The following is a 27,784-nucleotide window of genomic DNA, read 5'->3' on the forward strand; positions in this document are numbered from 1 at the left end:
GGTGGGGGAAGAACCTGCGCAGTCGGGTCAGAACCCCCGAGGCCGCCGTGTCGGTGGTGCGCGGGCTGTGTGAGCTGCGGGGAGCGCTGCAGCTTCCCCTTTCCCACCCGGGGCGGGGCCGGGCGGAGGGGAGCCGCGGTGGTCCCCTCCGGCGAGCCATGTGAAGGGGTGTGTCGCACAGACCGCGTCTCTTCTAGGGCTTGGGACGTGGTGCGTCCCTGTGGGCCCAGGGGGTCTGGGAGAAAGAGCTTCGCAGGGAATGGAGGACTTGGGGCTGCGGGGAGGCAGGACGGCCCGTAGGGCCTCGGCGCTCTCCCGCCCGCCTCGGAGGTCCTGCGGCCGCCCGCCTGGTTTCCGGCTGCTCCCTGCAGGAGCCCCTCCTGGCCGCCTGGTGTGCCGGGGGCGGGGGCCCTGGCGAGAAGGAGGAAAAGGAAGACAGACCTGCCCTCGCAGGGTCTGAGCTGTGCTTTGTAACAACCTGCAGGTTCCTCCTTCTGGGAGTGTGTGCTTCCTTGGGTCCTGACCGCACCCCAGAGCCTAGGATTGGCGTGGGGGTGCTTCTCTGGTGCTGCTGGGCCTGTCGGGACCTCAGCAGCGGCGAGGACTGGCTTGAGCTCCGGCCACGTTCCCGACCTGGTGTCGCCAGATCTCTGCGCTCCTCCTCTCCACTCCTCAGAGCTCCTGAAGTGGGGCTGGCGGCTGGCTGCGTGTTGGTCTCCCTGGGAGCCTGGCTGGTGTGGGCTGGTCTCAACGGGGTCCGCTTTCCACCCCTTTGTGGGTTGCCAGAGAAACGTGCGTGGAGGTGCTGAGCTGGCCGGAGGGCCCCAGTGGATCTGTGCTCGCTCAGAACTGCAGGTGGAAAGCGGTTCCCTGCGCACGCCGCGTCTCCCTGTCCCTGGTCTGGAAAGGCGGCTGCCAGGGTTGGCCTCGGCGCGGGGGCTGCAGGGCGCACGGTGACGGTTCTGAGAACGGGCTCCCGAGGCCCCGCCTTGGTGGTCCGTCCTCAGGGCGGGTGCCCTCTCTCAGGCGCTGCCCACGGACCCTCCTCCCTGACCTCCTCCCACTGGCAGCTTACCCCTGGAACTGGGACCAGGCACCGAGCCGTGCAGGGCTGGAAGGAAAGCACTGCTGGTTTCCTGTCGGTGGTTTCCTCCATGGGGCACCTGGAAAACCCAGCCCAGCCGCTCCCAGGGCCCCTGCTACGGGCGGGCTTCGTGTGGAAGAAGGAAATGGCAGCTCGTACTCTGCTCCTCCGTAATTTGCCGGCCGCACTGTCTGACTCTCCCCTCCTCGTTACCCACCCACCCACCCCACCCTCTGTCCTCACATTTCTCACCCTGTGTGTAATTTATTAGGTGACCAAGGACCCTTGGGGTCCCTCTAATCCTGTTTGCTGTTTTGTCTGTGGGGAAACTGATAGGAGAGTTTAAATGAGAGCAAATCTTTAAATACGAATTATAATGCGTCTGGTGTTCTTTATATATGTTAACTCATTTAACTCTTCAAACATGCCTGTGAGATTAGTATTAAACTATTAGCATCCCCGTCTTCCAGATGTGGAAGATAAGCCCAGAAAGGTTAAGCAACCTGCCCGTGACCACACAGCTGGTGAGAAGCAGAGCTGGGCTTTGAAGCTGCACAGTCTGGCTTCAGAGTCCATGCTCTTCTCACCACCTTCCGCTGCCTTCAGTGAGGAGCCTGGGATGACCCAGTGAAATCCAACATCCTGACTCCTAATCCCATGTTACTCTACATACCCTTATTCCTCCAGCTTCAATCCTTGAAATACTACTTCCTGGGGCCCCTGGGCTCCTAGAAGAAGTATAGCGTGGTGGTGGAAGTCTTGGGTTTTGAAGTCTGACTGCCTGGGTTTGAATCCTGGCTCAGCCGCTTACCAGCTCTAACCCTGGGCAAATCACATGTTTTTTCTACTCCCTCAGTTTTCTCATCTCTAACAAGGGGATAATAATTTTAGTATTTGTCTCACTGGGTTCTAGTAAAGTTAGAGCACTGGAAAAGTACCTGGCACGTAAGTGTTCAATGTATCTTAGCTATTATTGTCCAATATGTTAGGAAGGTTTGGTCATAAATGAAATTAGTAGACTCCTTTGTGCTCTTGTGAATTGGTGCTTTCTTTTCCTACTGGAACGGGAGGTATGGAGCAGGCAGCATTTTCCGAACTAAAGTAAACATTTCTGTCTGACTTTGGGCATTCTGACTTAGTGGCCAGAGGGGGTGGGGTTTGGGCCTTAGGGGGTGTTGCCTCCGCCTCTCCTGCCCAGCGACCCTGGAGGAGTGCCCCGCCCTCCCAGGCCGTGGGCGGAGGCCAGCAGCCGCTCACACTGGCGAGGTTCAGCAACTTTTAATCTCCCCAAGCAGCGCAGGGAGGTACACCAGGTAGGAATGCGGGTGGCTACACCTGAGTTGGCTCTGACTAGCTTTGTCCTGGAGTGAGCAGAGTTTTCAGATAAGCAAACAAACTTCTTTCCTGTTTTTTAAAAAAATTATGCATGAGTATAAACCCACATAAACTATATGTATGTATATACTTTTGTGCTTGTATGTAATTTTGGTCTTGAATTATACATTAGAAACCACTCAGTGGTGGTAGGGGGTTACGGGGAGAGTGACTTTGCCTTTTCACGTTGTGCCTTTCTGTTTGAATTTCCCTGTGGTATGCTTGCATTCCTTTTATTTATAAAAAATACATCATCAGGGAAGCAGATTTGGTTCAACAGAGAGAGCATCCACCTACCACATGGGAGGTCCAGGGTTCAAACCCAGGCCCTCCTGACGCGTGTGGTGAGCTGGCCCACACGCAGAGCTGATGCACGCAAGGAGTGCCGTGCCACGCAGGGGTGTCCCACGCGCAAGGAGCACACCCCGACGGGAGAGCCGCCCTGTGCAAAGAAAGCACAGCCTGCCCAGGTGTGGCGCCGCACGCATGGATGCAGCAGGATGACGCAACAAAAAGACACAGATTTCCAGTGCCACCGACAGGAATCCAAGTGGACACAGAAGAACACACACAGAGAACAGAATGGACGCAGAGAACAGACAGTGGGGTGGGGGGAGAGAAATAAATAAAATCTTTAAAATATATATATATCAGGGATTATCTGAGCCATGCGGTTTAAAGGATACAATTAATTACATTTTTGTATAAAAATGGCTTAATATTAACTAACACTTGAGGAAAGTGGCTGTGGCTTAAGTGGTTGAACGCCTGCTTCCCGTGTACGAGGTCCTGGCTTCAGTACCTGGTACCTCCTGAGGAAAAAAACAAAACATGCCCAAAAAAGGTGTGGCCTGGGGCTTGCTGCAACATGGATGCACTTAATGACATCGTGTTGAGTGAAATAAGTCCCTTACAAAAAGACAAATATTGTGTGATTCCACTCACATGCAACACCCAGAGTACGCGAATACATAGAGACAGAGAGTGGATTACTGGTTTCCAGGGGCTGGGGAGAGAGGAAAATGGGAAGTTATTGCTTGATGGGTCCAGAGTTTCTGTTTGGGGGAGGGAAACGTTCTGGTACTGAATGGTGGCGATGGTAGCACAATACTGAATGTAATTGACACCGCTGAATTTTACACATGATAGTGTTTAACATGGGGAATTTATGTTCCTATAATACAACACATAGATGTTACTATAATATAACGTTTATGTTACTATAATGTAATATATTTATGTTACTATAATAGAAATTAAAAGTATGTGTATATTTTTATATATACAGGCTGCTCTGGCCCTGGGGTGCTGCTTCCCAGCCTCTGCCTCCTCTCCAGGTTAGCCGCTGCAGCCGGGCAGTTCCGTCTGAGGCCTGTGCTGGGCAGGACGCTCCCGTGTCCTGGTGACACTGCCACCACCCCTCTTTCCCTTCCATGGCCCTGGGGCGGGGAAACTACCAAGACCCCGCTGGGGTAGGGGGAGGAGGGGGAGCCTCTTGTTGTGGGCAGTTTTGCTCCTGACCCAGCACAGCATTTCTCGATTTCTGTGTTTGGGGACTCTTGGCTCTTGCCCTCGTGGGGACCTTGAAATCTAGCAGTGTGCTTAAGCGTGGATACACAGCTCTAGGAGCAGGCAGTTCTCTGGCGCCCGAGAAGCGGCCAACATACCTGCTCTATTCTTTCACAAAGTACCTAAGTCGCGGTGCTTGTCCTCAGACCTTGCTGCTGGGAAGAAGAGCCAGGTGGTATAAGCTAGAAAGTGTGCAAGTACCTCAGAGAAAAGTGTTTCCTAGAGTGTGGACGGTAGAATCAGCTAAGGCAGAATCATCTGGGGTCACTTGTTTAAGTTTCAGATTCCTGGGCCCATCCTAGGTTGAAAGGCCCAGAATGATGGGGGCCGATGCGCCAGCAGGTTTGGGGGCCTCTCCAGGTGATTCTTGTGCGTGATGAAGCAGTGCTACAGAAAGTGTGGCCCGTGATCAAGCAGCATCAGCATCACCTGGGATCTTGTTGGAAATGCAGATTCCAGGCCCCACCCCAGACCCACTGATTCAGACCCTGGGGGTGCAGCCCGGCGACCTGCCTTTTAACAAGCCACCAGGGTGCTTTGCAGACTAAAGGTTGAGGGGCCACAGGCGGGTGGCACCAGCTGCAGGTGGGTGGTCCCAGTGAGGCAGGAAGGGCATATTTATGTGCGGCATCCCAGGGGGAGGCAGGTTTCTAAGAATCGGGCCCTAAGGAGGCCAGCCACCTGCTGTGTGCGGGAGGGTGTCTCCAGTGAGTGCCCCTGGCGCAGGGCCCTGGCAAGTGTGCACAGAACTGTGGGCACCCCCGGCCTCTCAGAACCGCACCTGACGTGTGGAACACCCACCTCCGGGCCTTTTCTCTTTGGTAAGGCCAGAAGGAGGAGACAGGCATGGGCGGGGCGGAGGCCGTGATGGTCCCAGCAGCTGGACACAAGCAGCTCTTCTGTCCTGGAGGGTGAAACCCTTAGAACCCTGCCTCGGCTCCTTCTCTGCCCAGCTTTGGCAGCCCCAGGGTGCCGGGGGCACCTTAGCCAAGGACAGCAGGCCCCTTTTGAGACATAGCAAAGGCCACCGTTACCAGAAGGCTGGACGTGAGCAGATTTCCTGATTTTCAGAAGAGGAGGGAAGAATGCCAAGACCCCAGGCCACGAGCTGGCTGTTCATCCCGGCAGCTGCCTAGGACGGCCTCGCAGTAGTTGGCTTGTGAGCTCTCGGGAGGGGAGGCCGGGAGCCAGGGGGTGGAGGCCAGCAGGTGACCCAGCCTCTCCAGGCCACCTGCGTTGGCTTTTCTGCACCGGGTTCTTCGGCAGGGGTTAGACCCTTGCCCGACAGGCCACCTGAGCCTGCTGTGGACAGGACGGGCAGGTGGGCTGCTGTGCGGCAGGTGGAGGTAGGTGGGCGCACAGCGGGCGGAGTGCCTGTGCCTGAGCTGGCTCTTGAGGGGCTGCTGTGGGGCTGGGGGGTGGGTTGGGGGTGTTGTCTGTAAGGACAGTTCAGGGGTCTCAGTGCTTGGTCCCTTTCTTTGTGTGTGAATTATTAGTAAGAACATGCTTACCAAGTCTGATCTGTATCCGTGTTAAATTTCTTGAACTAGAGGATGTGCTTCAGGTAGTGGCCTTGTTCTCAAGAATTGCACACGGCAGTATTGTTAGAGCAGCGTGGTGTATGCAGCCTCCCTGCCAATTTTGCAAAAACAGGTAGACAGTTACAAAGAAAGGGGAGGGGAGCAGGAGGAGGGGAAGATAGTTAAGTGTGGCACATGCTGTTAGTTGGTAAATCCGGGTGTCTGGGTGGGAGGTACGTTGGCGTTGTATGTAAATATAGTTTATTATAGTTAAAACTTTTCTGTAAGGTTGCATTTATTTCAAAATGGTTGTTTTTTTTTTTTTTAAAGAAAAACAAAATGCTGAGCGTTACCATATGAAACAATTGATGTCAGTCAAAACCTCAGCCTCTCTCCATAGGCTGCACTGATGGAGGAGAGAGATTTAACAGGAATCCACATATGTAAACATCATCCAGAAACCCTCCTGTCCTCATGCAGGGAGGTGGGCGCTGCTTCCCTGGGGGGAGCGGTCCTGTCCTGCACTTCTGAGAGCACCCTGGAGTCTTTGGCTCGGAAGGGAGCTCGTAGAAAGATGAGAGAATGGGGAGGGGACTTGAAACGATCTCAGGTGGGAAATGTTGGGGGTGGAGGGTGGGAGATGGTCACCGGTGGAGGGAAGACGACCAGGGACACAGGCCCAGCTGCACTGATGTGGCACTGGAGCTCGGTGCCAGGAGGCAGATTCGGACTCTTCCCCGGAATGAGCGCGCCCACCCCCAGGTACGTCCCCACACAGCGCCCACCAGTACTTCTAGGGTGGTAGGGTGGCTTCAGCTCTGAGTCCCGGCCCAACTCCCAGGCTCCGTCCAGGCCAGTCAGGCCGCCATGGACTGTGGGGATCCTGTGTAGGCTGTTTCAGTCGTGGAAGAGCTGCCAAGACTCAGAGAGGCAGGAAGGCATGGCCTCAAGTGAGCTCAGAAATCCCCACCTGAACTGGGCCTAATGACAGCTAAGCTCTTTAAAAAGTCAGCTTGATGTACACATGATACTGCACTCTGATTAATAACAGTGATCATTTCATATCCCTGTTTTAAAAATAGCTACAAATAGCCATAGTATGGGTCTGCAGTAATTTACTTAACAATAGGTGTGGGGTTTTTTTGCTTTTTTTTTTTTAACTTTTTTTTTTTTTTCCTAATCCCCCTCTTCTCCCTGTTGTCTGCTTTCCATATCCATTCGCTGTAAATTCTCTGTCAGTTGTCTTCTCATTAGGCGGTTCTGGGAACCTATGCTGGGACCTTCCGGAATGGGAGAGAGAAGACCATTCTCTTGCTCCACCTCAGCTCCCCAGTTCGCTGTGTCTCATAGTGTCTCTGTGTGTGTCTCTTTTTGTTGCGTCATCTTGCTGCATCAGCTCTCCTTGCGGGCTGCACCACTCCTGGGCGGTCTGCCCTCCTGCGCAGGGGCATCCCTGTATGGGGGTGACATTCCTTGCATGCAGCAGCACTGCACGTGGGCCAGCTCATCACACAGGCCAGGGGGCCCAGGGTATCGAACCCCGAGCCTCCTATATGGTAGCAGCTGTTCTATACATTGAGCCATAGCCACTTCCCTAGGGCTTTTTGTTATTAAAAATAATGCAGAAATTTCCATGTCCTTATGTCATTTCACCTGAGAGTATAATTGTCTGGGAAGTAAGTTCGTAAAGTAGAATTCTTGGGAGTAGGGTGTGTGCACTTTAAGTTTTGATAGACTTCCCCAAAATGCTCTCCAGTGAGGTGGTTCCTGATTCTGTGTCACCAAGTGTATGAGGTCTTGCCTTTCCACACACTTGCCGGTTAAAAACTGTTCCAATCTGATGGGTGAAGAGTGACACCTGTAATTTTAGCTGGCGAGTCTCTTCATGTACCAGTGAAGGTGAGCATCTTAGTCCCTTTTCTGTAATTGCCTGTTCACAACATTTGGCAGTTTCCCTAGTAATTTCTGGACTTTTTCTTATTGATTTCAATTTTAATAAGCTTATTTTAAAACATTTTTTCTAAGTTTGTCATTCCTCTGGTCTTTATTTGGTTTTGGAGAAATTTTATTTCATATCTTTGGGGTTTAGACATGTCTTACATTTAAATCTAATTTGGCTAAAATTTATGTTGGCGTAAGGAATAGGGTAGTAGTAGCCTGCCTCTGTTTGTTTTTAAAACTCTCACCTGACTGTGGAGGTGCCTTCTGGCTTCATTCTTCTGGGAGACCAGAGTGGGGCTGGGTCTTTGGGGCTCAGAGGTGCCGCTGAGTGATGGGTCTCCAGAGGGGAGGGTGCCAGGATGTGCAGCTCACCCTGCTCTCCCTTCGTGCAGTTCTTCTTTCTGCCTTCCGAAGGTTCCTGGCCCATCACTCAGATCTCCCAAGCCACCTCCCCCCCAGCGAGGCCTCAGGACGTGGGCAGCAGGGTCAGGCTGAGGGCAGGGCCTCAGAGGGCTTGGTGCTGCCCACTCACCCGGCCGCTGAAAAATGAGGCAGACCTCCCCAAGGGCAGAAGCCCTGGGATCTCCTCCACCCCAAGCCCAGGCAAGTTCCTCCCGCGTATCGCAGTTCCCCCGAGTGACAACTCAAGGGCAGCAATTGTTGGAAACTTTTTGTTTTTTTTCAGAGGTAGCAGGGATTGAACCTGGGACCTCATACATGCGAAGTAGGCACTCACCACTGAGCTGTGCTCTATTCTTGACCCTTTTTGTATCCGTTACTTGGAAAAAACACAAATGCCATGCTTATCAAATTGGTGGCTATCAAAACTGAGGGAGCTAAGATGTTTGATGTTAATTAGAACCTCAGGAGCTCTCCTGATGGGCAGGACCTGAGAACTTCAGCAGGACTCCACAGAAGGTCTAGCATTGTCTAGAAAACCCAGCAGTCCCAAAACAGGGAGGTGGAGAGCTGCGTCCATGGGGAGGAGGGGGGCTCCAGGAAGAAGAAACGCTATGCAGGGGGGAGGGTCCCTCCCTTCTCATCACAGGTAGACTGCTCCGGCTCTCTCCAAGGTCACGGGCCAGCTCCTGGATCCCCATGCCGCTTTGCCTAGAGTCACCTCTGGACCTTCTGCCCACAACAGTTAGCGCACCCAGGGGGCTGAGAACCAGCCCCGGCCCTGTAGAGACCAGGGGTGCCTGAAGGAACACCTTGAAAGCAACATGCCCGGATCTCCACGGGCACGTAGACTCCTGTAGGTGGACAGAGACAGTCACAGCAGTGACTCTCAAAGTGTGATCCTTGGACTGGCAGCTCCAGCAGCACCAGGGAACTAACGAGAAAGGCAGAATCTGCATCTGCTGCTTCAGAAGCTCCAGGAGTGGGCCCAGCAAGCTCTTTTAACAAGTCTTCCCAGTAGCTCTGATGCACGCTGACATTTGAGAACCAGTGGTCTGTGCTGACCGGGGACCTTGAGACTTCCTCTCACACCCGGCCTGGTGCAGATGGCAGCAGCTGATTCAAAAGGGCAGGCCGGTTGTAGGACAGTCTGAGTGGCTGGTGCCACAGTGGATCTGCCCCCCTCCCCCGGCACTTGAATCAGCATGGGCACTGCGGAGGGGCCTGCATGAAGAGGGATTTTGTGGGAGCAGGTGTCCCGGCTGGCACCAGCAGGCAGGGGCCCTGAGTTCCTCCCAGCCTCTCTCTTTCCCTTACTGACTAGGCTGCGAGCGACTTAACCCATCAAAGCTTCACTGCCTCAGCTGGGGAAACTCGGGGGCATGGCCTCGCTCACCCTTATTCCAGACCCCTCGAGTACTATCCTGTCCCTAGGAATGATGATTCCCCACCTTATGGGGTCCCCTGCCCCAAGAGCCAGAGGATGAGGTGTAACAGGTGTGGCTGGGGGCAGGTGCAGGGTGGAGGCCGCTGTGGGTAGTTTGGGGTCTGGTTTGGGCTCGGGGCTGGGGGCCTCTGGCTTCCTCTTGCTGGTGACAATGACACTAGAAGATAAAGACAACTGGCCCCTGGCCCGAGAAGGGGGCTGTGCCCACTCTCACTTCCAAGGTAGAACAGGTCCCGACCCAGGAAGTGTCTTGTGCCAGCAGGTGAGAGTGGAGCCTGGTGGAAGTGGTGTCAGGGAAGCCCAGGCTCCCACAGGGCGTGGGTGGTGGGTACATTCCTGTAGTGGGGGGCGTGCACATGTGTGTGCACCGCCCTGAGGACAGGCAGCCTGCAGGCCGCTGCTCTTTCTAGCTGGAGGCCCCGCAGGTGGTGGGGAAGCTCAGTTGCCCCCAGTCAGGCCTGACGCAGCTTCTGGTCCTGCAGGAGCCCCGGCTGTGGCTGTTGCTGCCATGTCGAGAAGGCCGGCCCTGTGTGTGTGGCCACTGGGAGCCGGGCAGGGCCTGAGCGTGCTTTCCTCTTCCCTTTCAGATCTGACCATGAGCTACCCCGGCTACCCGCCACCCGCAGGCGGCTACCCCCCGGCCGCACCAGGTAAGAGGGGCCGGGGTGCGGCGGGGAAGGGAGGAATGGAGTGTTCTCAGTCATTTCCTCACACCCCACCTGCCCCCGCAGCACTCCCAGGTGGGGCTGAGGCTGGAGAAAGAGCCTGGACCCCGAGGCCAGGAGAGGCTGGGGTTTGCCTCTGGTTCGGGAAGGCCAGGACCAGGTGTCTTGCCTCGTTAACCTATAGCAGTGAGCAAGTGCTGCCTCTTCTGAGGGTCAGTCTTTCTCCTGGCAAGACAGCGGGAAGGGCCTGCCCTGTGCCGCGTGGGTGTTAATGAGGCAGCCAGGTAAAGCCTCCTGAAGCTCTTTCAGGTGGCGCGGCCCCTTCCCTGGGCTCCAGGGGCGTGGTTTTGCAGCAGGGTCCCCCACTGAGGGAGGAGCCGGGGTCAGATGCTCCTCACTGGACTGCCCAGGGAGTTGTGGCAGCGCGTGGTGCTGAGGTCGAACCACCCAGCTCAGGGCGCAGGCACGGCCCCGACTCCAGCACGTCTGTAAACACTTGGAAGTCATCTTCTCTAGCCCTGGCCCCTCCTGATTTTCCCAAAGTGAGATTTGGTCCCCATGGTCAGAAAATGTCAAGGCTCCTGGGACAAGGGGGAAAGAGGGCCCTTTCCAAGATGGGCCATCCTGAGCCCTGGCTGCCCCGAGCACCGGTGGGCCTGTGGGTCCCATTTAAGAGGTGAAGGAACAGGCCCAGTGCGGGGCGGCGGCGCAGCCGTGGGCTCATGGCACAGCAGGGATCAAGCCGTTTCTCTCTGGCCCAAGCCTCTGCTCCAGATTTGCCCACCCGGCCTCAGCCCCCTCCCTTGTAGGAGTCCAAGCCTCCATGTCCTACAACTGCCACCCTTTGTCAACACAGCAGCTCAGCAAGACAGGGCGTGGGCCGGTGGTGTAGTTGAATCCTCTACCCCGAGTATCCTGGAGCCCAGGAACCGAGACGCTGACGGTGAACAGCCCCGCCCCGTTGGTGACAGCGTGGGTGTGCACATGCACCGGGCCAGCTGCTCAGTCCTCCTCACCGCGTTTCCAGGGGCCTAATTAGACTGATTTCTGTCGCTGTTTGTCAGCGGAGGAGCCCGAGTCTACGGTGGTGGAGCACCGTGTCCCAGGCCACGTCCCTCTTCCGGCCGGGTCGCAGCTGGGCTTTTCCCTGTAGTCTCCCCGTGCTGTGTGTTTCCCACAATCCAGCCCCATCTCCTCTCCGGCCTCTCCCCCTCCCTGCCTCTTCCAGACGGGAGCTAGCAAACAGCCAAACCGGTGGGCCCCCCTTTTGGATTCTCAGAGCCCCCCGAGGGCACCACTGTTGGGTGCCCAGCACCGTGTCCCGAGTCATCCTCCCTGGAAGGAGGGGCAGGTGTCCTCTTTTGCTCTGGCAGCAGGATCGAGCAGACCCCCTGGCCCAGGTGTCTCTGTGGGGCCTGGACTGCTACCCCATGCCCTCTGCTTGGCCTCGTGTCCTGACCACCTGGGAGCTCAGCGTCTCTGCTTTCCCCTTTGGGGGGCTGCTCAGGGGGCTTACTGGCTAACGGGCTTGGTGTTGCTTTCAGGTGGCGGTGCCTGGGGGGGTGCTGGCTACCCCCCACCCAACATGCCCCCCATCGGGCTGGATAACGTGGCCAGCTACGCAGGGCAGTTAAACCCAGACTACCTCTCAGGAATGGTGAGTCCAGCCTTCCCGCTGTGGCAGCCGGTCCGCTGTGGCTGAAAGTGAGGCGGCCAGCTCCCTGCAGCCTGGAGGGTCTGTGCGTGTTCAGCTTGGCATGGGGTAGACCCCGCTGCATCGTAGGACAGGACGTTCCTTAGGGCTCTGCCGCCTCCTCGCTGTCCATGTCTGGCTCTTAGTTGTGGCCTTTCTGCCCTGGGGGTTGGATAGGAGGTGTTGCCTGCCTGGAGTATTTATTGAGCACCACTGTAAGAGCTCAGCCTAAGGGCTGTGGGCAGGAGGAGAGCTGGGGGCATGTTTGTGTGTGCACATGTATGTTTGCATGTGTGGGATCGTGCGTGGACACAGGGCTGGCTCTTAGGGGCTGAGGAGGAGGCAGGTGGCAGGTAGCACAGGCTGGCATGTTGCTCTAATTTACCGTTTTGCTTTTAAGATTATGTATTTTATAATCGGAAAACAAATTTATGCTCGCTGTAAGGAGTGCAACCCATGTGCAACCTAACGGTGCCAGGCCCAGTCCTGAGATACGAGAATAAGTCAGACAGATCTCAGCCCAATACGAGAGTAAATCACACAGACCTCAGCCCTGGTGTGCATACCATCTAGCTGGGAGAGGCAGGGGGCCATGCATTGTTAGAGAAGGTCCTAGTGCTGTGGGGAAGAAGAGCAGGCTAAGGGGTCAGGAGTGTGGGGGCGGGTGAGGTGGGCAGTCATTCTAAGTTGGGTGGTCAGTGGGGGCCTTGCTGAGACGGTGACATTGGAGCAAAAACTTGAAGCAAGTGGAGTGTGCTCTTGTAGATGCCAGAGAGGGGGTTCCAGGCAGGGCAGGTCACCAGGTACGCTCAAGGAGCGGCACAGAGGCCGGGGCAGTGGAAGTGGAGGAGGCGAGAGGTGGGGTCAGGGGTCCGGATCTTGTCGGTGCAGGAGGCCATGGAAGGATTGGGGCTTTTACTCTGGGTGCAGGCGGGACAGCGTTAGAAAGTCCAAGGATTAGTCTAGCCTGCCCTCCCTCCTGGGGTGTCTACGGTTAGCAGGTGGGGGGGCGGGGGTAGGGCCACCCCACACCTGCAGGAGGAGTCCTTCGGGCAGTGACTCTGACCTCCTCCCGGCTGGCCTGGCATGGAAGGAGCAGCCGACTGGAGCGGGAAGGGGCTGAGGAGCTCTGGCTTGGCTGCATAGAGCCCTGAACCAGACCCCAGCTCTGCCATTGCTGGCTGTGCAGCTCTTTGAAAAAAGCAGTTGTAGCTGTACTGAAAAGTCATGTAGGAGGTACCGAGTCCCCATGTGCCACCCGCCTCCCGGCTGTGCGGCCTCACCTCTGAGCCCCTCTGTAAATTGGGTGTGACGATACTTCCCCTTTCACACGTGGAGACGTGGGGAAGAGGGAGTGGGCTGACCCAGCGGGTGCTCCGTGCTGTGCTGCCAGGGCTCGAGGACAGCTGGACTCGGCTTGAGCTGTGAGCGGGGGCCCCCGGGAGCCCACCCACTGCAGGGATGGGTTCTGGGAAGGGCAGGTGGCTGAGCACAGCTGGGGCTGGGGGCCCCACTGGTCTCAGGCCCTGCTTTGCCTCCTTTCAGGCGGCCAACATTTCGGGGGTGTTCGGAGGTGCCAACATGTCAAACCTGTTCCCTGGAGCCCCTGGGGGCGGTTACCCGCCAGTGCCCCCCGGGGGCTTTGGGCAGCCCCCGTCTGCCCAGCAGCCCGTTCCTCCGTATGGAATGTACCCACCCCCCGGGGGGAACCCACCCTCCGGGATGCCTTCGTATCCACCATACCCAGGGCCACCCATGCCGGGCCAGCCCATGCCGCCCCCTGGGCAGCAGCTCCCAGGCACCTACCCCAGCCAGCCACCGGTGACCTACCCGGGGCAGCCTCCAGTGCCATCCCCAGCGCAGCAGCAGCAGCCGGTGCCAAGCTACCCAGCCTACCCGGGGGCCGGGCCCGTCACACCCGCTGTGCCACCAGCCCAGGTGAGTGCCAGCCCTGTGCTACCCTCAGTCCAGGCCTGGGCCCCACAGGTGAGAGGCAAGGGGCCCAATGCCTTTTGTCAGCAAGGTCTGGGGGGGGCAGGGGAGGCGGGGGAGTTCTCTCGAACTCTAGGTTCGTGTTTTAAAAGTGTCAGTTTCCATGTGGGGCAGCAGTGCTCAGAGATGTGTTCACCGAGTGCAGTGAGTGTCCCATGATGTCGGAGGAGGTTGTTGTGGGAGGAGTGGGGTGAGGGGGGGTATATGGGGACCTCATGGTTTTTGAGTGTAACATTAAAAATATATAAACACAAATAAATAAAATAAATAATAAAAGTGTCCGTTTCTCCAACTCCTCGCCCTCTGATTTGGGTTCTCTCCCAGACAGTTAGCTGCTCCACGTGCAGGGCAGGGCTCGGTGCCCCAGCGGGTCCTCTCCACCCCTCTTGGGTTAAGTCATGGCCTGGCCGTGCGGTTTGTCGGTAACTGCCGAGGCTGCCTCTCTTGAGCCTGGTGCCCGCCGGCTGAGTCTTTAGTCCCATTGACACTCCCTTCCCGACAGGTTCTGGAGAATTCCTAAAACCTCCTTTGGGTAGTGAAAATTGTTAGTGATACCTCTGAGGTTGAGGTTGACTCATTTCAGGAGAACAGTCCATTTCAGAGCCTAGAATTCACTGTCCTGGTGACACGGCCACACCAGCCAAGTTCAGGGCCAGTGGTATGTGCTTGGCTACTATTTTTAGATGGAAGATTCCCTCTCCTCCCTGCCCTCCACCCCCCACACCTTCGCCAGCCCCTGACCTGAGTTCCAGCCTCCCTCCCTTATCTTCTTTCTGAACTTATCTCCTCATCCAGTGTTATAACCAGTTTGTACTAGTCACAGAAGATAATCCATCAGGAGATTGGAAAATTCAGATTTGCTGAGTTGTGCAGCTACAGATGTCAGGAGGAAGTGCAGCTAGCCAGCAGGTCGCAGCATCTAGAGAACAGTGTCGGCAGCCCGGCACGAGGGTGTTGGCCTGGCCCTAAGGGTCAGGGCTGCCAGGTCCCGTCGTGGACATTGGATACCTGATGTGAGCTGCACAGAGGTGCTCTGTGGGTTTGGGACAGGTATGGCAGGGTCAGGACTCCACTCCATGGGGGCTCCTGGTCATGGAAGCCGGACAGAAGCCCTGCTCCCAGAACACAGGACAGGCGATGGGCAGGTTGGGTAGGTTGGCTCAGTGAACAGTCCTCTGGGCTATTCAGAGCGTAGGCTCCTTTGGGTACCCCACCCTTTAGAGAAAGGACCTGTCCCAGGATCTGGGAGATGTGCAGTCACGTGGGTCATCCTACCTGTGTGTTTTGTCCACGTAGTTTGGAAACCGAGGCACCATCACAGATGCTCCTGGCTTTGACCCCTTGCGAGATGCCGAAGTCCTGCGGAAGGCTATGAAGGGCTTTGGTGAGATCCCCGGACGCCTCGAATCCTCCGTGCCACCCCAGCAGTTGCAGTGGCTGTGGGTGGGGGTCACTGGGTGGAGGCAGACCTGGCCCTGGTGGTGGTAGAAGAGAAGGTGGACCTGGGGTGTGATGGGCATGACTGGGGAATTGGAGACCCTGGCAGGTTGAGCCACAGAGCAGCCCCCGGCCCCTGTCCTACCACTCCCGGCTCTTCTCCCTCCAGGGACTGACGAGCAGGCCATCATCGACTGCCTGGGGAGTCGCTCCAATAAGCAGCGGCAGCAGATCCTCTTGTCCTTCAAGACAGCTTATGGGAAGGTGAGTGGGGGTGGGAGATAGTGCCCAGGGCCCTCCCTGAGCCAGGGCTGAGCATGAGGCTTGGGGCTACGTGGGCCAGACCTCCCACAGGCTTAGGGCACTGCCCTCTGCCTGCCCACCTCAGCCATGTTCTCCCGCCTGGTGGCATCTTGTGAGAAGTGAAGGGTGTCCTGAGGGGAAAACCCCAGGCTCCGAAGGCTTGAGGCTTGTTGACAGAGCTGCCAGGAGATCTGGGTGCTAGCCCCGGCTCTGCTACGACTCTGCTGGGACCATGGACAAGCCACTTAACACGTACCTGTGTCCAGCCCCCCACACCTCCCCTCAGTGTTCCCACCTGTCAAACCAGACTGATAATGCCTGCCCTCTTCATGACCACACTGGGAGGTTTAGCTGGATAAGAGCAGTGAAGGAACAAATGCAAGGGCTGTATTTAGAACTTTTGGGGGATGGAATCTCAGGCAGAATAAGGTAACTGTCGAATCGGTTAGTGCTTGTGAAACCTTCACGTGCCACAGGTCTCCTGGGGTCTAATTTTAGCAGGTCAGGGGGGCCGAGGTTTGGCTTTTCTGCCAGCCACCCCTCCTGGGTGCTGTGGGTGCTATGGGCCTTGGGCTGTTCTTCCAGTAGCTGGGATCTGGGGTATTCTTAGTCATGGATGCTCAAAGTAGATTTTAGATTTTGTATTTTGTTTTGTTTTTAATATCAATCAGGATTTGATCAAAGATCTGAAATCTGAACTCTCAGGAAACTTTGAGACGACAATCCTGGCTCTGATGAAGACTCCAGTGCTCTTTGACGTTTATGAGATAAAGGACGCCATCAAGGTGTGGACTGGGTGTGGACATGCGTGTGCTCACAGTGTGGACACACAGCCCAGAGGAAGGCTGCTGGGCCAGGGCGGCTCCTGGACCCGCCTGGGTGGGAGTCCACCTGTGTAGAGGGGGACCTGGGGATTTCATCATCAGAGCGCATTTAAATTTCCCTCCATCTTAGAGAAGAGATGGTGGGGGCTCGTCCCTGAGCGCTGACCCACACCTGCGTTGAGTCCAGCCCTCTACAATCACGCGGCCAGCGGCCGCGGCCGGGCAGGGGCCCTCTTCTGCCCCCCTCAGGCTGTGGGCCGCCCCTGGGGCCTTACCATAGAGAAAGCCGGGACAAGTGACGAGGTGATGGGCAGAGGGGTACGGGGCAGCGGTGGTTGTCACTCTCGCTCGTTAGGAATCTTCGGTAGTAAGTAACAGAAATGAAGCGTTTAAGCAGAACAGAGGCAGGAAATCAGTTGTAAGGATAAAGAAGTGTCTTGCGGTACCTGAGGGCAGAGATTGCAGCCTGACATCGAGAGGGACTGGACCAGGAGCTGTAAGGGCAGGACCTGGGCTGGGTTTCTCTCATCTCTCCTTCTTCCTGTCTCTGTTCTGTTTCTGTGTTTCTCCTTCCATGTCTCTCTGGAGGAGGAGGCCTGTTGACCCTTCTGTGTTTGCCTCAGAGATCCAGGCACAGAAAAGACCAGCTATCCCTCAGCCTAAATTCCAGAGAGAGGGCAGATTCTGATTGATTCGCTCGACTTGGGTTTGCGGTGATGGGGGGCCATGTCCTTTCCACCCAGTGCACGTGGCTCCTGGGACCTACAGCAGGTGTCCCGTGGACGGGCAGGAGGCAGCTCCCACAAAGGGCGCTGGCTCCCCAGAATGGACCTGACAGGTGCTCAAGGCCTGCTAGGCATGGGGACTTTTCCCACCCCAAGAGGAAAAGCGCAGAATCCAGGGTGGCATCTGGGAGAGAGGGGACCTTCCTGAGACACACCTCCAGGCTTTCTTCCAGGGACGGGACCAGGAGGGGATTGCAGGGTGTGTGGCGGTGGGGGGTACAGCCCGGGCCCCAGGGGCGGTCCACAGCCTGAGGAGGGCAGGAGAGAGCACCTGCCCAGCCTTGGCCGCTGGCCACGTGGTTGTGGAGGGCTGGACTCAACACAGGTTTGGGTCAGAGCCCCGGGGACAGCTGCCGCCAACCAGCCAGGTGCTCGAGCATCTGTGAAGTGGGAATGATAGAGGCTCCGCCGTGACTGGCAGTGAGCGCTGAGTAAGGCGGGTGGCAAAAGCTCTTGCTGAACTGAATGAGTTCACGGTAGCGTGACAGCTAGCGCTGAGAAGTGCTTGCTATGAAAGGAACTGTTCTGAGCGTTTTCCCGTTAGTTCATCTAATCTCGTGATATCACCCCCGCCTTACAGATAAGGAAGCTGAGGCTCGGCAAGGTTAGGTAACACGCCCAAGCTCATGCAGCTAGTAAGTGGCAGAGTCAAGATGCACAGCGCCGTAAAAGCCAGGCTGCTGGCCTTGCCCTCTGCCTTCTCGTGTCCCTGGCGGTGCCATCTCTCCCGCCCTCATCGCTGGCTTTTCCTAGATGTTAAATGCTCGCAGTCTGCCCTAGGGCTCTAGTTTTTCCCATATCTGTAAGTTTTTCTACAGGTGCACTCTGAGCCCTCTTCACTTTAAACCCATTTTCTCAGTTGTTTCTCGTCTCGGCCATGGGCTGGCCTTGGAGTAAACCAGGTGGCCTTGGATGGGTCAGTCTCGGCTCTGAGCATTAGTCTCCTCTTGGATGGATTGAGAAAGATCCTCACTAGGATGGCCCTCTTCTCAGTGCCCCACTTGCTGTCGGGCACTGGCCTGGGGCGTGGAGGGGAGCTTGGCCGCCCGGGCTGGTGGCGGCAGCAGCGGGAGGGGCGTTTCTGCGGGGGGGCTTCCCGTGGCTGGGCTCGGTGCCCTGGGGAATCGGGCAGCGGCTTGGCGCCTGCTGTCCTTCACAAGGCTGGTGAGGAAGGCCCTAACAGCGGCACGGGTTGTTGTGTCTCCGCTGCCGCAGGGGGCTGGCACCGACGAAGCCTGTCTGATCGAGATCCTCGCCTCCCGCAGCAATGAACACATCCGGGAACTGAGCAGAGCCTACAAAACAGGTCCGCTGGCTCCAGGGCCTCAGCTGCAGGCGCTGACGCTGCAGATCCCTCTGCTCCTCCGGCCTCACCCACGGCCTCTCACGTACCCTTTTACTCCTTCTGGGCCTTCTTATCACCCATCTCCTCCCACCTCCAATTCACTGGGCTGTGATCCAAGACCCGACCCTGCCTGCTGTTTGTACACGGGGCAACAAAAGGAAGGGCAGGGAGGGCTGGGGAGAGCCTCTGGAGAGAGGTTTGGGCCCAGCCTGCTCAGAGGCCCGGTCATCCTAGAGGTCACTGGCCCTTCTGGAATTGTGATCATTTGTCCCTGGAAGGCCTTCTGGGCTACTGTCTCCCCGAGCCCAGGAGCCCTGATCCCCAGGCCCTTCTCTGGCCACCTCCCTCATCCAGTGCCCACCGTTTACTGTCTGCAATAGGCAGGTTTATCCACAGAGCTTACCTGATAGACTGAGCCTGAGTCTCTCCCTTTCAGAATTCAAAAAGACCCTGGAGGAGGCGATTCGAAGTGACACCTCAGGGCATTTCCAGCGGCTCCTTGTCTCTCTCTTGCAGGTACCTTTCCCACAGTGGGGGTTGGGGGCTCAGAGCAGAGAGAGGTGTGATCAGAGCCGGGGAGGGTCTTTGAGCAATGAGGAAGAGGAATGGGGGGTGGGGGTGGAGGGGGGGATGCAACTCCAAGGAGTCAGCTTAACCAGACAACCTGCTTCCTTGCAGGGAAATCGGGATGAGAGCACAAATGTGGACATGGCCTTCGTCCAGAGAGATGTCCAGGTGAGCACAGAGGCAGGGCCAGGCACCGCACACCCACCCTGGGCTTCCTGAGGGGTGTCACCTGCTTCACCTGCTTCACCTGCAGCGCTCTGGGAAGGAAAGAGCAGTGGGTGAGGAGTGGGTCCCAGGTGCTGTGGGTGCCCTTGAAGCCGCTCCCCGTCTGTCAGAGGGAACCTGTGAGGTAGCAACTGCACAAGAGTTGGCACATCACAGTTAAGGATGTGGGGTTCCACGTGATGTCATTCTTTCCCAGATATACCATTATGTTTGCAAAGGTTTTGAAGATCTGAGCCCAGAAACCAGCTGTCACGTTAGTTGGGCAGTCTGGGATGAGATGAGATGCAGACAGGAGGGGAAACCCTCTGCTATTTCCTGTTTGTCCAGTCGTCTGGGCTTGGCCCCTCTGGAGGAGTTCGACGTTCCCACAGATGAATTCAGAGCATGGTGTTCTGGCTGGAGAGACACAGCTTCCTGGAGGAATGGAGCTGGGCTATCCAGAGCTGGCACAGCAGCCAGCATCTCTCCCCGCTTCCTCGCTCCTGCCACCCACAGCAGGGTGCTCCCCGGGAATCGCCAGTGGCCTCATGTCTGCCGTCTGACAGGTTGCGCAAGGGCTGCATAGAGTGCCCCTTGTGAGGGCTGCAGGAGAGCCGCTCTTCTGGCCCAGTCCTTTTGCCTTTCACATGAGGAAACTGATGCTCAGAGAGGTTGTGCATTGTGTCCAGGGAAACCAGGAGGCAGCGCCTGGGCAAGGGCCCAAGACTCCTGGCTCTGTTCACGCCGGTAGTGCCTGCCTCTGCTGGCTCCGATCTGCTTTTCCATGGCCTGCCTTTCTTAGCATCACTTCGGCCTGAGCATCACTTCGGCCTGAGATATCCATACCCGTGTGTGGACTCGGGGTCGGACATCCTGAGCTCCTGGGCCCTGGTTCTCTAGCTGGGAGCCATTTCCTAGCCTGGCAGAGGTTGCCTCCGCGTCAAGGCCTGGTGCCTCCTGCTCTGGCCTGCCTTTGACCTGTGCGACCGCTGAGCCTGGTTGCTGCCTTTTGCCCTTGGCCTTTTGCCCAAGAGCTACAGTCTGAGGCCTAAAGGGCGCTTGAGAGACCTCCTGGTGTAGGGGTTGCACATTGGCAAATATTTTGAGCGCAAATCTTCAAAACCTTAACAGGCAAATGCAAGTTGTATCCCATTGCAAACGATGGTACACTGAGCAAAACACAAGGAATGTACTATACCAAGTCACATGGAATCCCATATCCCTAACTGCGATCTGTCGCCTGTTGTAATATTTGCTGTCTTTAAAAACTGAATTTAAGGGTGGGCAGACTTCACATATGACCTGGATTTCTGGCTGCTCAGGAGAATTGGATCCGGGAACTCTGTGTCCCAGTGCTCCGCTGGCCCCGGGATGTCATTGCCCCCCTTGATGGTTATCCATGGTCCCAGTTCTCTCTGGCCTTAGAGCTGGCCCCTTTGGCCTTTCAAGTGTGCAACCCCAAATCCAATTGAACCTTCTCGAATTAGCAGGAAGGAAACTGGGAACCCTCAGGGGACGGCGGCCTGCCCGCATGCCACGGCAAGGTGATAGCAGAGCTGGGACTTGAGCACAAGCCCCTGTTCCAGTTTCTTCTCTAAGTGCTGCTGCTTGTCAGGTCAAGGCTGTCCCTGCCTGACCTGGGCTCCCAGTCGTGCCTCAGTTCTCCTGGCCCTGAGTTCCCTCCCAGCCTCTAATCCTGCCGTTCAGGTACGAACGTGTGATGCTGTCCCGGGCAGCTCGGCCCAGGGACGCAGCAGGGGCTTGGCAAGCATGAGCTCCACAGCTGGGCCAGCCTCCGTCCCTCCCCTGGGCCTGCTCTTCTAGACACCTGCGTGGGGCATTTGAGGTGAAGCCTTCCCAGCGTGCTTGTCTTCCTCTCCATCCAGGAGTTGTACGCGGCCGGGGAGAACCGCCTGGGAACAGATGAGTCCAAGTTCAATGCAGTTCTGTGCTCCCGGAGCCGCGCCCACCTGGTGGCAGGTAAGGCAATCCCAGGCTTCCCTGGGGCCACTTAGGGCAGACAAGGTATTTTGGGAAACAAAGCTTGGCAGGAGCCTGTGACATTGCTGCATTGTACAGGGCTTTCGCTTCCTCAGAAGAGCCCCCTGGTGGTGACGTAAAGATACTATCACAGGGATTTCTGAGTTTCTCCTGAAGAAAGCAAAGGAAGAGGTGAGGGAAATGGGAGCCTCCTGTGGGCTGCTATCTTTAGATGCCAGGATATGGAGTAATAGAGTTGGGAGGGCACTTGATGAGCAACCAATCCAGTGTTTTCCAAAGTGTGGCATAAGAAATAAGCATAGTGACAATCATACCAGGCAGTGTTTGTTCATTCAGCAGATGTAACCAGAGCCCCTGCCATGTGGCAGGTCATGGAGTAGGTGCTGGGGAAGCAGCAGGGACTGCTGCAACACAAAGTCTCTGCCCTCATGGGGCTTGCCTGCTAGGCAGGGGAGACAGGCAGTGAACAAAAATCAGTTCAGTTCACAGTACAGCAGATGGTGAGTCCTTTATAGAAAAAGGATTGAGCTGGAAACAGGGAAAGGGAGTGACAGGGCAGAGCTGGGGTCTGCTCCAGGCAGACCTCCCTAAATGAGGACTTTTGAGCTAAAAACCTGTAGGCAATTAAGATGCAAAGGCCTGCTCTCAGCACAGCTGAACCAGTGAAGGGGCAGTAGGAGGTGAGGGTGGTGACTGTGGAAGGCCCTCAGGTTTCTGTCCTGAGGGAGCCAGGAAGTCATCGATGGGCTCTGAACAGAGGAGCAGTGTGGTTTGATTTAGAGTCTGCAAATCCGCAGGCTGACCTCTTGAGAAGAAAGTGAAAGGGTCAGTGGTGGAGGAGAGAGACCGGGTAGGCGTGGCTGCAGCGGTCAGGAGAAAGGCTGGTGGCTCCGCCCGAGGCTAGGTGGAAGCGGCTGGAAGGGGCAGGGTCTGCTCTGCTTGCTCTGGCTGGGTGTGGGGAGTGAGAGCCTGCGCTGTCAAGGGCAACCTGAGGGTTTCTGTCAGCTGAGCAAGTGGCAGAATGGAATGCCCTCTACTGAGACGGGGGTGTAGAAGGGACGGGTTGTGGAGGGAAGAGGGAGGCGTCAGGAAGGCAAGTGGATTGATGAGGTCAGCAGTGCTGGAGGCCCTGGGCGGGAATGGAAGGTGGAGCCATCAGGAGGTCGAAGGTGTTTGAGGCTTTGGGCCTGCAGGAGCCTGGAGAGAAACCAGCATCAGAAAATAGAGCCCTGGGCCTTGCAGGTGGTGAGAAGGGAGGTGAAGAAGAGAGGGGGCGTCCTGGAAGCTGGCCGGGCCAGACCTGCTAACACGTGCCGTTCGAGGCCTGGGAGCAGATAACCACGCGTAGCAACGTGGAGGGGCTGTGGTCAGAGCTGTTTGGGAGGGTGGCGTGGGCGAAAACCTGAGCTGAGTGCTCACTGTGTGTGCAGCTCGTCATGCACACAGGTAGGTGCCGCTTTCTCCCCCTTCCTCAGATGTGGGGAAGCAGGCGTAGTGCGGCAGGAGAGTTAGGCCACACAGCAGTAACATGGCAGAGCCAGGATCTGGCCCTGGGCCCGTCTGGCTCCAGAGCACGCTTTTAACCTCTGCACTCAGCTGAATGTGGTTTTTTGTTTGTTTTTTACATTACATTAAAAAAATATGAGGTCCCCATATAGCCCCCACACCCCTCACCCCACTCCTCCCACATCAACAACCTCTTTCATCATCATGGCACATTCATTGCATTTGGTGAATACATTTTGGAGCACTGCTGCCCCACATGGATAGTGGTTTACACTCTAGTTTACACTCTTTCCCAGTCCACCCAGTGGGCCATGGCAGGACATACAGTGTCCAGCAGCTGTCCCTGCAGTACCGACCAGGACAACTCCAAGTCCTGAAAATGCCCCCACATCACAGCTCTTCTTCCTTCTCCCTACTCTCAGCAGCCACTGTGGCTGCTTTCTCCACATTAATGCTACATTTTCCTCCATTACTAATCACGGTAGTTCCAGAATAGAATGTAGTAAGTCCACTCTAATCCATCCTCTATTCCTCCATCCTGTGGGCCCTGGGATGGTGACGTCCCCTTCACCTCTATACCGAGAGGGGGCTTAGGTTACACATGGATGATGGATGCAGTTCTGCTTGCAGTTGTAGGCACTCTTGGCTCCCTGAATGTGTTCTTATCTTAATCATTATCTATTTTAATGAATGTAGAACAGATAAATAGCCCATCAAACCTGTGATTCCACAAACATTATTACTTAGGGGAAAAGGGTCCCTGATTTGAAGAAAATAATAAGTAATCGAGATGGGCGCTGATACAGCGTAAATCACGAAGCAGACTTCTGCAAGCAGCACACGTGTGGAGAACAGCGTCGGACCCAGACCTGGGAAGACGGGATTTATCCCAGGTCACTCCAGAGCTGGCGTGGCCTCTCTCGAGCCCCTTGCCCTTCTAGGAACCAAGAGTCTGCTTCCCTTGGGGCCTCAGCCTGCCCTGGGGGGGGGCTGGGGGTGGGCTGCTGAGTGTGAGCCCACGGTCAGATTGAGAAAGACAAGCCTGACACACGCACTGTGGAGTAGGACTGGGGTGAGGGAAGTGAGGGGACACTGTCCTGGGTGGGGAGGGGGCTAAGGGGCACCGTGGAGACAGACTGGGGTCCGTCCTGGCGAGGGCAGAGGGAGACGGCGTGGTGGGGAGCGCACACTCCTTGTTGGGCAAGTCGGGCCGACTTGGAGGGGAGCAGGCGTGGCCCCCGGGGCTGTCCAGGGCCCGGGTGCCAAGGAAGAAGCTGGCTCCGGGGAGGGCAGCAGCCCCCTCACCCAGTGTCCCTCCTGTCTTCTAGTTTTCAACGAGTATCAACGGATGACGGGCCGAGACATCGAAAAGAGCATCTGCCGGGAGATGTCCGGGGACCTGGAGCAGGGCATGCTGGCCGTGGGTAGGTGTTCCGGGCCTGCCTTGGCCACCGCCTGACCGCAGAGGTCTAGCTCGGGTTGTCGGTTTTCCAGGCTCTCACCCATCCTGGCCGAGGGTGGTGCCACGAAGAGCCGCAGGATCCAAGATTGCAAAACCCAGCGCGTCTCCTTGGTGGGAAGCAGTACTGCCCCCCGCCCGCCCAGGGGTGGCTTGTTTGTGTTCCAGGCGCAGTTCTGGGGAAGGGAGCTGCAGTGTGGGTATGAGTGGGAGAGCTTCCAGCTTCTCCCCGAGGAGGATGACTCATATCCTGCCAAGTTCCCTCTAAAAATACAGCCCTGCAGGCAGTTGTCAGCTGTTTGTGATGGAACACATGGAAAGATTTTTTTTTTTACTTGCAGCAGCAAAACAGGCCCAGGCTGGCCCAGCACACAGGACAGTGGCGTGCCCCCTGCGCTGCCGGCGTTGCCCACCCCCACGCGGGACCCCTCGCCTTCGTGCTCCAGCCCTTCTTTGTTCCCACTTGGGAAAATAACCATTTTCTCATTCCTCGCTTCACTTTTCTTGGAGAGCCTTCCGAGTGGAACAGACGGTGACCCTCGTTCCACATGGCCCCTTTGTCTGAGAGGGCCGTCGCATCTTCCGCTTGCCCCCTCCCTGCCCGAGCGGCCGCGTGGGCCCTCATCGCCATCCACGCTCCTTTCCTACCCAGCTCCCCGTGCCGTCGAAACGCCCCTCCTCCTGCGCCGCGCCCCTTTCACCGTGCTGGCTGCCAGCAGAGAGGCGGGGCTGCGTCTAGGTTTTGTGTGGTTTTATTTTATCCCAAGAGCTGGAGCCAAGGCCATGGGGTGACCGAGGCCGGGGTGGTGGTGGGATGGGGTGGAGGCGGGGGAAGCCTGACCTCCAGGCCTCCTGCCCCCGGCTGCAGATCTAGCTGTGCTGTTTCTCTCTCTCCTAGTGAAGTGTCTCAAGAACACGCCTGCCTTCTTCGCCGAAAGGCTCAACAAGGCCATGAGGGTACGGGACTCCCGTGCGGGGGGTGGGTGGTCTCTGGGCCCCCGAGGCTGGGTCTAGGGGCTGATGTGGAAGGCGCTGGAGAGCCACACCTCAGCTAAGAAGCCTGAGGGCCCAGGAGCCGGGAGAAGCCCTCCTCCCCGTCCCCGGGAGACGCAGGAGTAGAGGGGACCCGCGTGCCCAGGCGAGGCGGTCGAGGGCTGCGACTCATCCTCGGCCGTCCTCTCCTTAGGGCGCGGGGACGAAGGACCGGACCCTGATCCGCATCATGGTGTCTCGCAGCGAGGTTGACCTCGTGGACATCAGGCTGGAGTACAAGAGGCTGTACGGCAAGTCGCTGTACCACGACATCTCGGTACGACCCTGGGGGCACCCCTGCCCCTTCCTGCTCTCCCTCCTCCCCGCTCCATGTCCCAGGTCTCTTGGCATCTTGTTTATGGATGTCACACTTACTCTCCTGGTTTTCCCTTGTCCATACACTTGCCCCCAACAGATGACAAACTACTGGAGGGTGGGGTGGGCCTTGCGCCAGGCAGTTAGCCCCACCGCAGCCCAGAACCCTGCCTGTCCACTGCTCTGTAAATGTCTGGGGCCATCCACGCCAGACAGCAGGGCCTCCCCCACCTTGGCGCCCTGCTTCCAGGGCCCAGGCCACGCTGTGATTCCGAGGCCATCGGAGCTCACGCCCCAGCCTCTCCGGGGAGCCCGGCTCCGGCCGGTCGATGACTCGCCTCCTCTGCTCAGCTTTGTGGTGGAGGCAGCCCGAGCACGTGCTCTGAGGTCACGCTGCTTGGGGAGCAGCTCCGGCTTTTCTGCTTGCTAGTGTGGGATGGCGAGCAGCTTCCTTAAGCCCCGAGCGCCTCCTCCATCGTCCCTGAGGTGGGGAGGACGGGAGCTCCTCCCTCCGAGGGCAGTAGCGGTAGAGGTGGTCCGCGTAGAGCGGCTCGGGTGGTGCCCGGAAATGCCGAGTGAGCAGCGGCTGCTACGTGACCGCTGTGTGCCACAGCCAGAACTCGTGTGAGCCTTGACGTGAGGCCCAGAGAAGCGGGTCCTAGGTTCAGACTCGCTCGCGCTTGATGTGGGGCGGGTCCCTGAGAGCAGCCGCTCTCCATTTCCTGGGCTATAAACCGGGTGCTGCTGATGGAGAATTGGTAAGGATGCCCAGAGAAGCCAGTGGCCTTGCCCTGGAGCTCAGGGCTGGGGAAGCGGTTACCCTTTGGTGATACTTGCGGCGTTCGCTCAGTGGCTTCGGCAGAGGAGAGCGCTTGTGGCCGAGGGGCGCAGTTACGTAGTAGCGGGTTGCGTGTCCTGAGCAGGACAGAACACCGTGTGATGGGGCCACCCCCACTGAGCGCAGCATAAAAGCACTGGCCGGGGGCCAACAGTGGCCAGCCCTGCAGAGTAGGGTTTGGTTTTTTTTTTTTTTTAAATTGATTTGCAGTTTTCTTGTGCTTCCCTGACTTTTATAATCGGGGTGAAGGGAAGAACAGCCAATCCATGAAACAGCTGATCCCACACGGGGGTCTGGGCCATCGTGACGCCGAGTGGGCAGCCCCCCCACTCTGGGGTCAGCGAGTGGGGCGTGTCCTAGGACGCGGCCTGCGGAGCGCAGGCGGCTGTGCCTCTTCACTCGTCTTCCTTGTTTCTGTGGCCAGGGGGACACTTCGGGGGATTACCGGAAGATCCTGCTGAAGATCTGCGGTGGCAACGACTGAGCAGGAGTCGCTGGTGGCTCCCTTCTGTCCACCTGATGCCGGGAAAGGCCCAAAGAATGTCTGTCTGTCTCTAACCAACCCCGGAGTAGGCCGGGGCATCCAGGGCGTACTGTCCCTTGAGCCTTCGCCCTCCTGACCCGCGTCTGTCAGAGGGATCTGGGTCTTTTTAGAACTTTCTCTCAGGATGCACTCCCCCTCCACCCCGCAGAGCCCCCGCTGCTGGAGTAGATGCTTCATTTCCTCTCTCATGCAGTCTTTCCCTCTGCTTGTGGCTGATTCCTGGCTTCACTTTAGTTGTAATTTTGTGTTTTTATTTGGAGGCATTTTTTTTCACAGTCCTTGCCAGAGAGACTCTGTACCCAAGTCTGTTTGCAGCATACACATGTCTGTGAGAGAGATTGGATGGATGGAGCGTGCCATGGCCTCGCTGAGGAGCCCTTAAAGGGCAACCTTTGCATCTGGTGAGAATGTGTCATGAGCTTTGTTGTTGCCAAACTCCTTTAAAAAAAAAAAAAAAAAGCCAGAAAGTCATCTGTTCCATCTTCCTTGCAAAACCACAAGAACAATGCCAGTTCCCTGCCAGTGACAGGGCTCCGTGTAGTTTGGAATGTGCCTTAAATCTGAGTGTCTGTAGCCAAAAGCTGCTTCCAGATTAAAGCCAGCCAGCTTTGGAACGTTCTGGAAATATTTTCCTGGTGCAAGCTTGTTTTCTTTTGCTTCGCGATTCCACCCTGTGACTCGGGTTCTGGCCAACGAACCGGTGAAAACCCACGTCACCTTAAGTAGGAATCTGTGCTCGGGAAACCCTGTGGATAAGCTGACGGGGGCCGGGTGTGAGGGCATGAGGGGGCAGGTTCCTGAAATCCACACAGGGTGCCCAGATACCAAAAAGCTGCAGGAGCCTGGGTCCAGGACAAGGGCGGTGCCTGGGCAGAGTGCGAGGAGGGACTAGTGCCCTGGAGGAGGGGGCCGGTCAGGCGGCATTGGTTCCTGGGGCAGG

General features: G+C 57.0%; 1 protein-coding gene across 1 annotated transcript in view; it reads left to right on the top strand.

Moving 5' to 3' along the window:
* ANXA11 (annexin A11) overlaps positions 1-27,471 on the top strand; it is a 44,616-nt gene extending 17,145 nt beyond the window's left edge. The window contains exons 2-15 of the mRNA XM_004484517.5: positions 9,922-9,984; positions 11,544-11,656; positions 13,238-13,630; positions 14,981-15,068; positions 15,291-15,385; positions 16,096-16,209; positions 18,249-18,339; positions 18,815-18,894; positions 19,057-19,113; positions 21,036-21,129; positions 23,985-24,080; positions 25,014-25,072; positions 25,302-25,424; positions 26,725-27,471. Coding sequence (XP_004484574.1) covers positions 9,930-9,984; positions 11,544-11,656; positions 13,238-13,630; positions 14,981-15,068; positions 15,291-15,385; positions 16,096-16,209; positions 18,249-18,339; positions 18,815-18,894; positions 19,057-19,113; positions 21,036-21,129; positions 23,985-24,080; positions 25,014-25,072; positions 25,302-25,424; positions 26,725-26,784 — 1,518 coding nt within the window. The 5' untranslated portion in view covers positions 9,922-9,929 and the 3' untranslated portion in view covers positions 26,785-27,471. The remainder of the gene's footprint in view (positions 1-9,921; positions 9,985-11,543; positions 11,657-13,237; positions 13,631-14,980; positions 15,069-15,290; positions 15,386-16,095; positions 16,210-18,248; positions 18,340-18,814; positions 18,895-19,056; positions 19,114-21,035; positions 21,130-23,984; positions 24,081-25,013; positions 25,073-25,301; positions 25,425-26,724) is intronic.
* Positions 27,472-27,784: the final 313 nt, after the last annotated feature.

The sequence above is a fragment of the Dasypus novemcinctus genome, chromosome 6 (assembly GCF_030445035.2).
Source record: "Dasypus novemcinctus isolate mDasNov1 chromosome 6, mDasNov1.1.hap2, whole genome shotgun sequence".
Taxonomy (NCBI): Eukaryota; Metazoa; Chordata; class Mammalia; order Cingulata; family Dasypodidae; genus Dasypus; species Dasypus novemcinctus.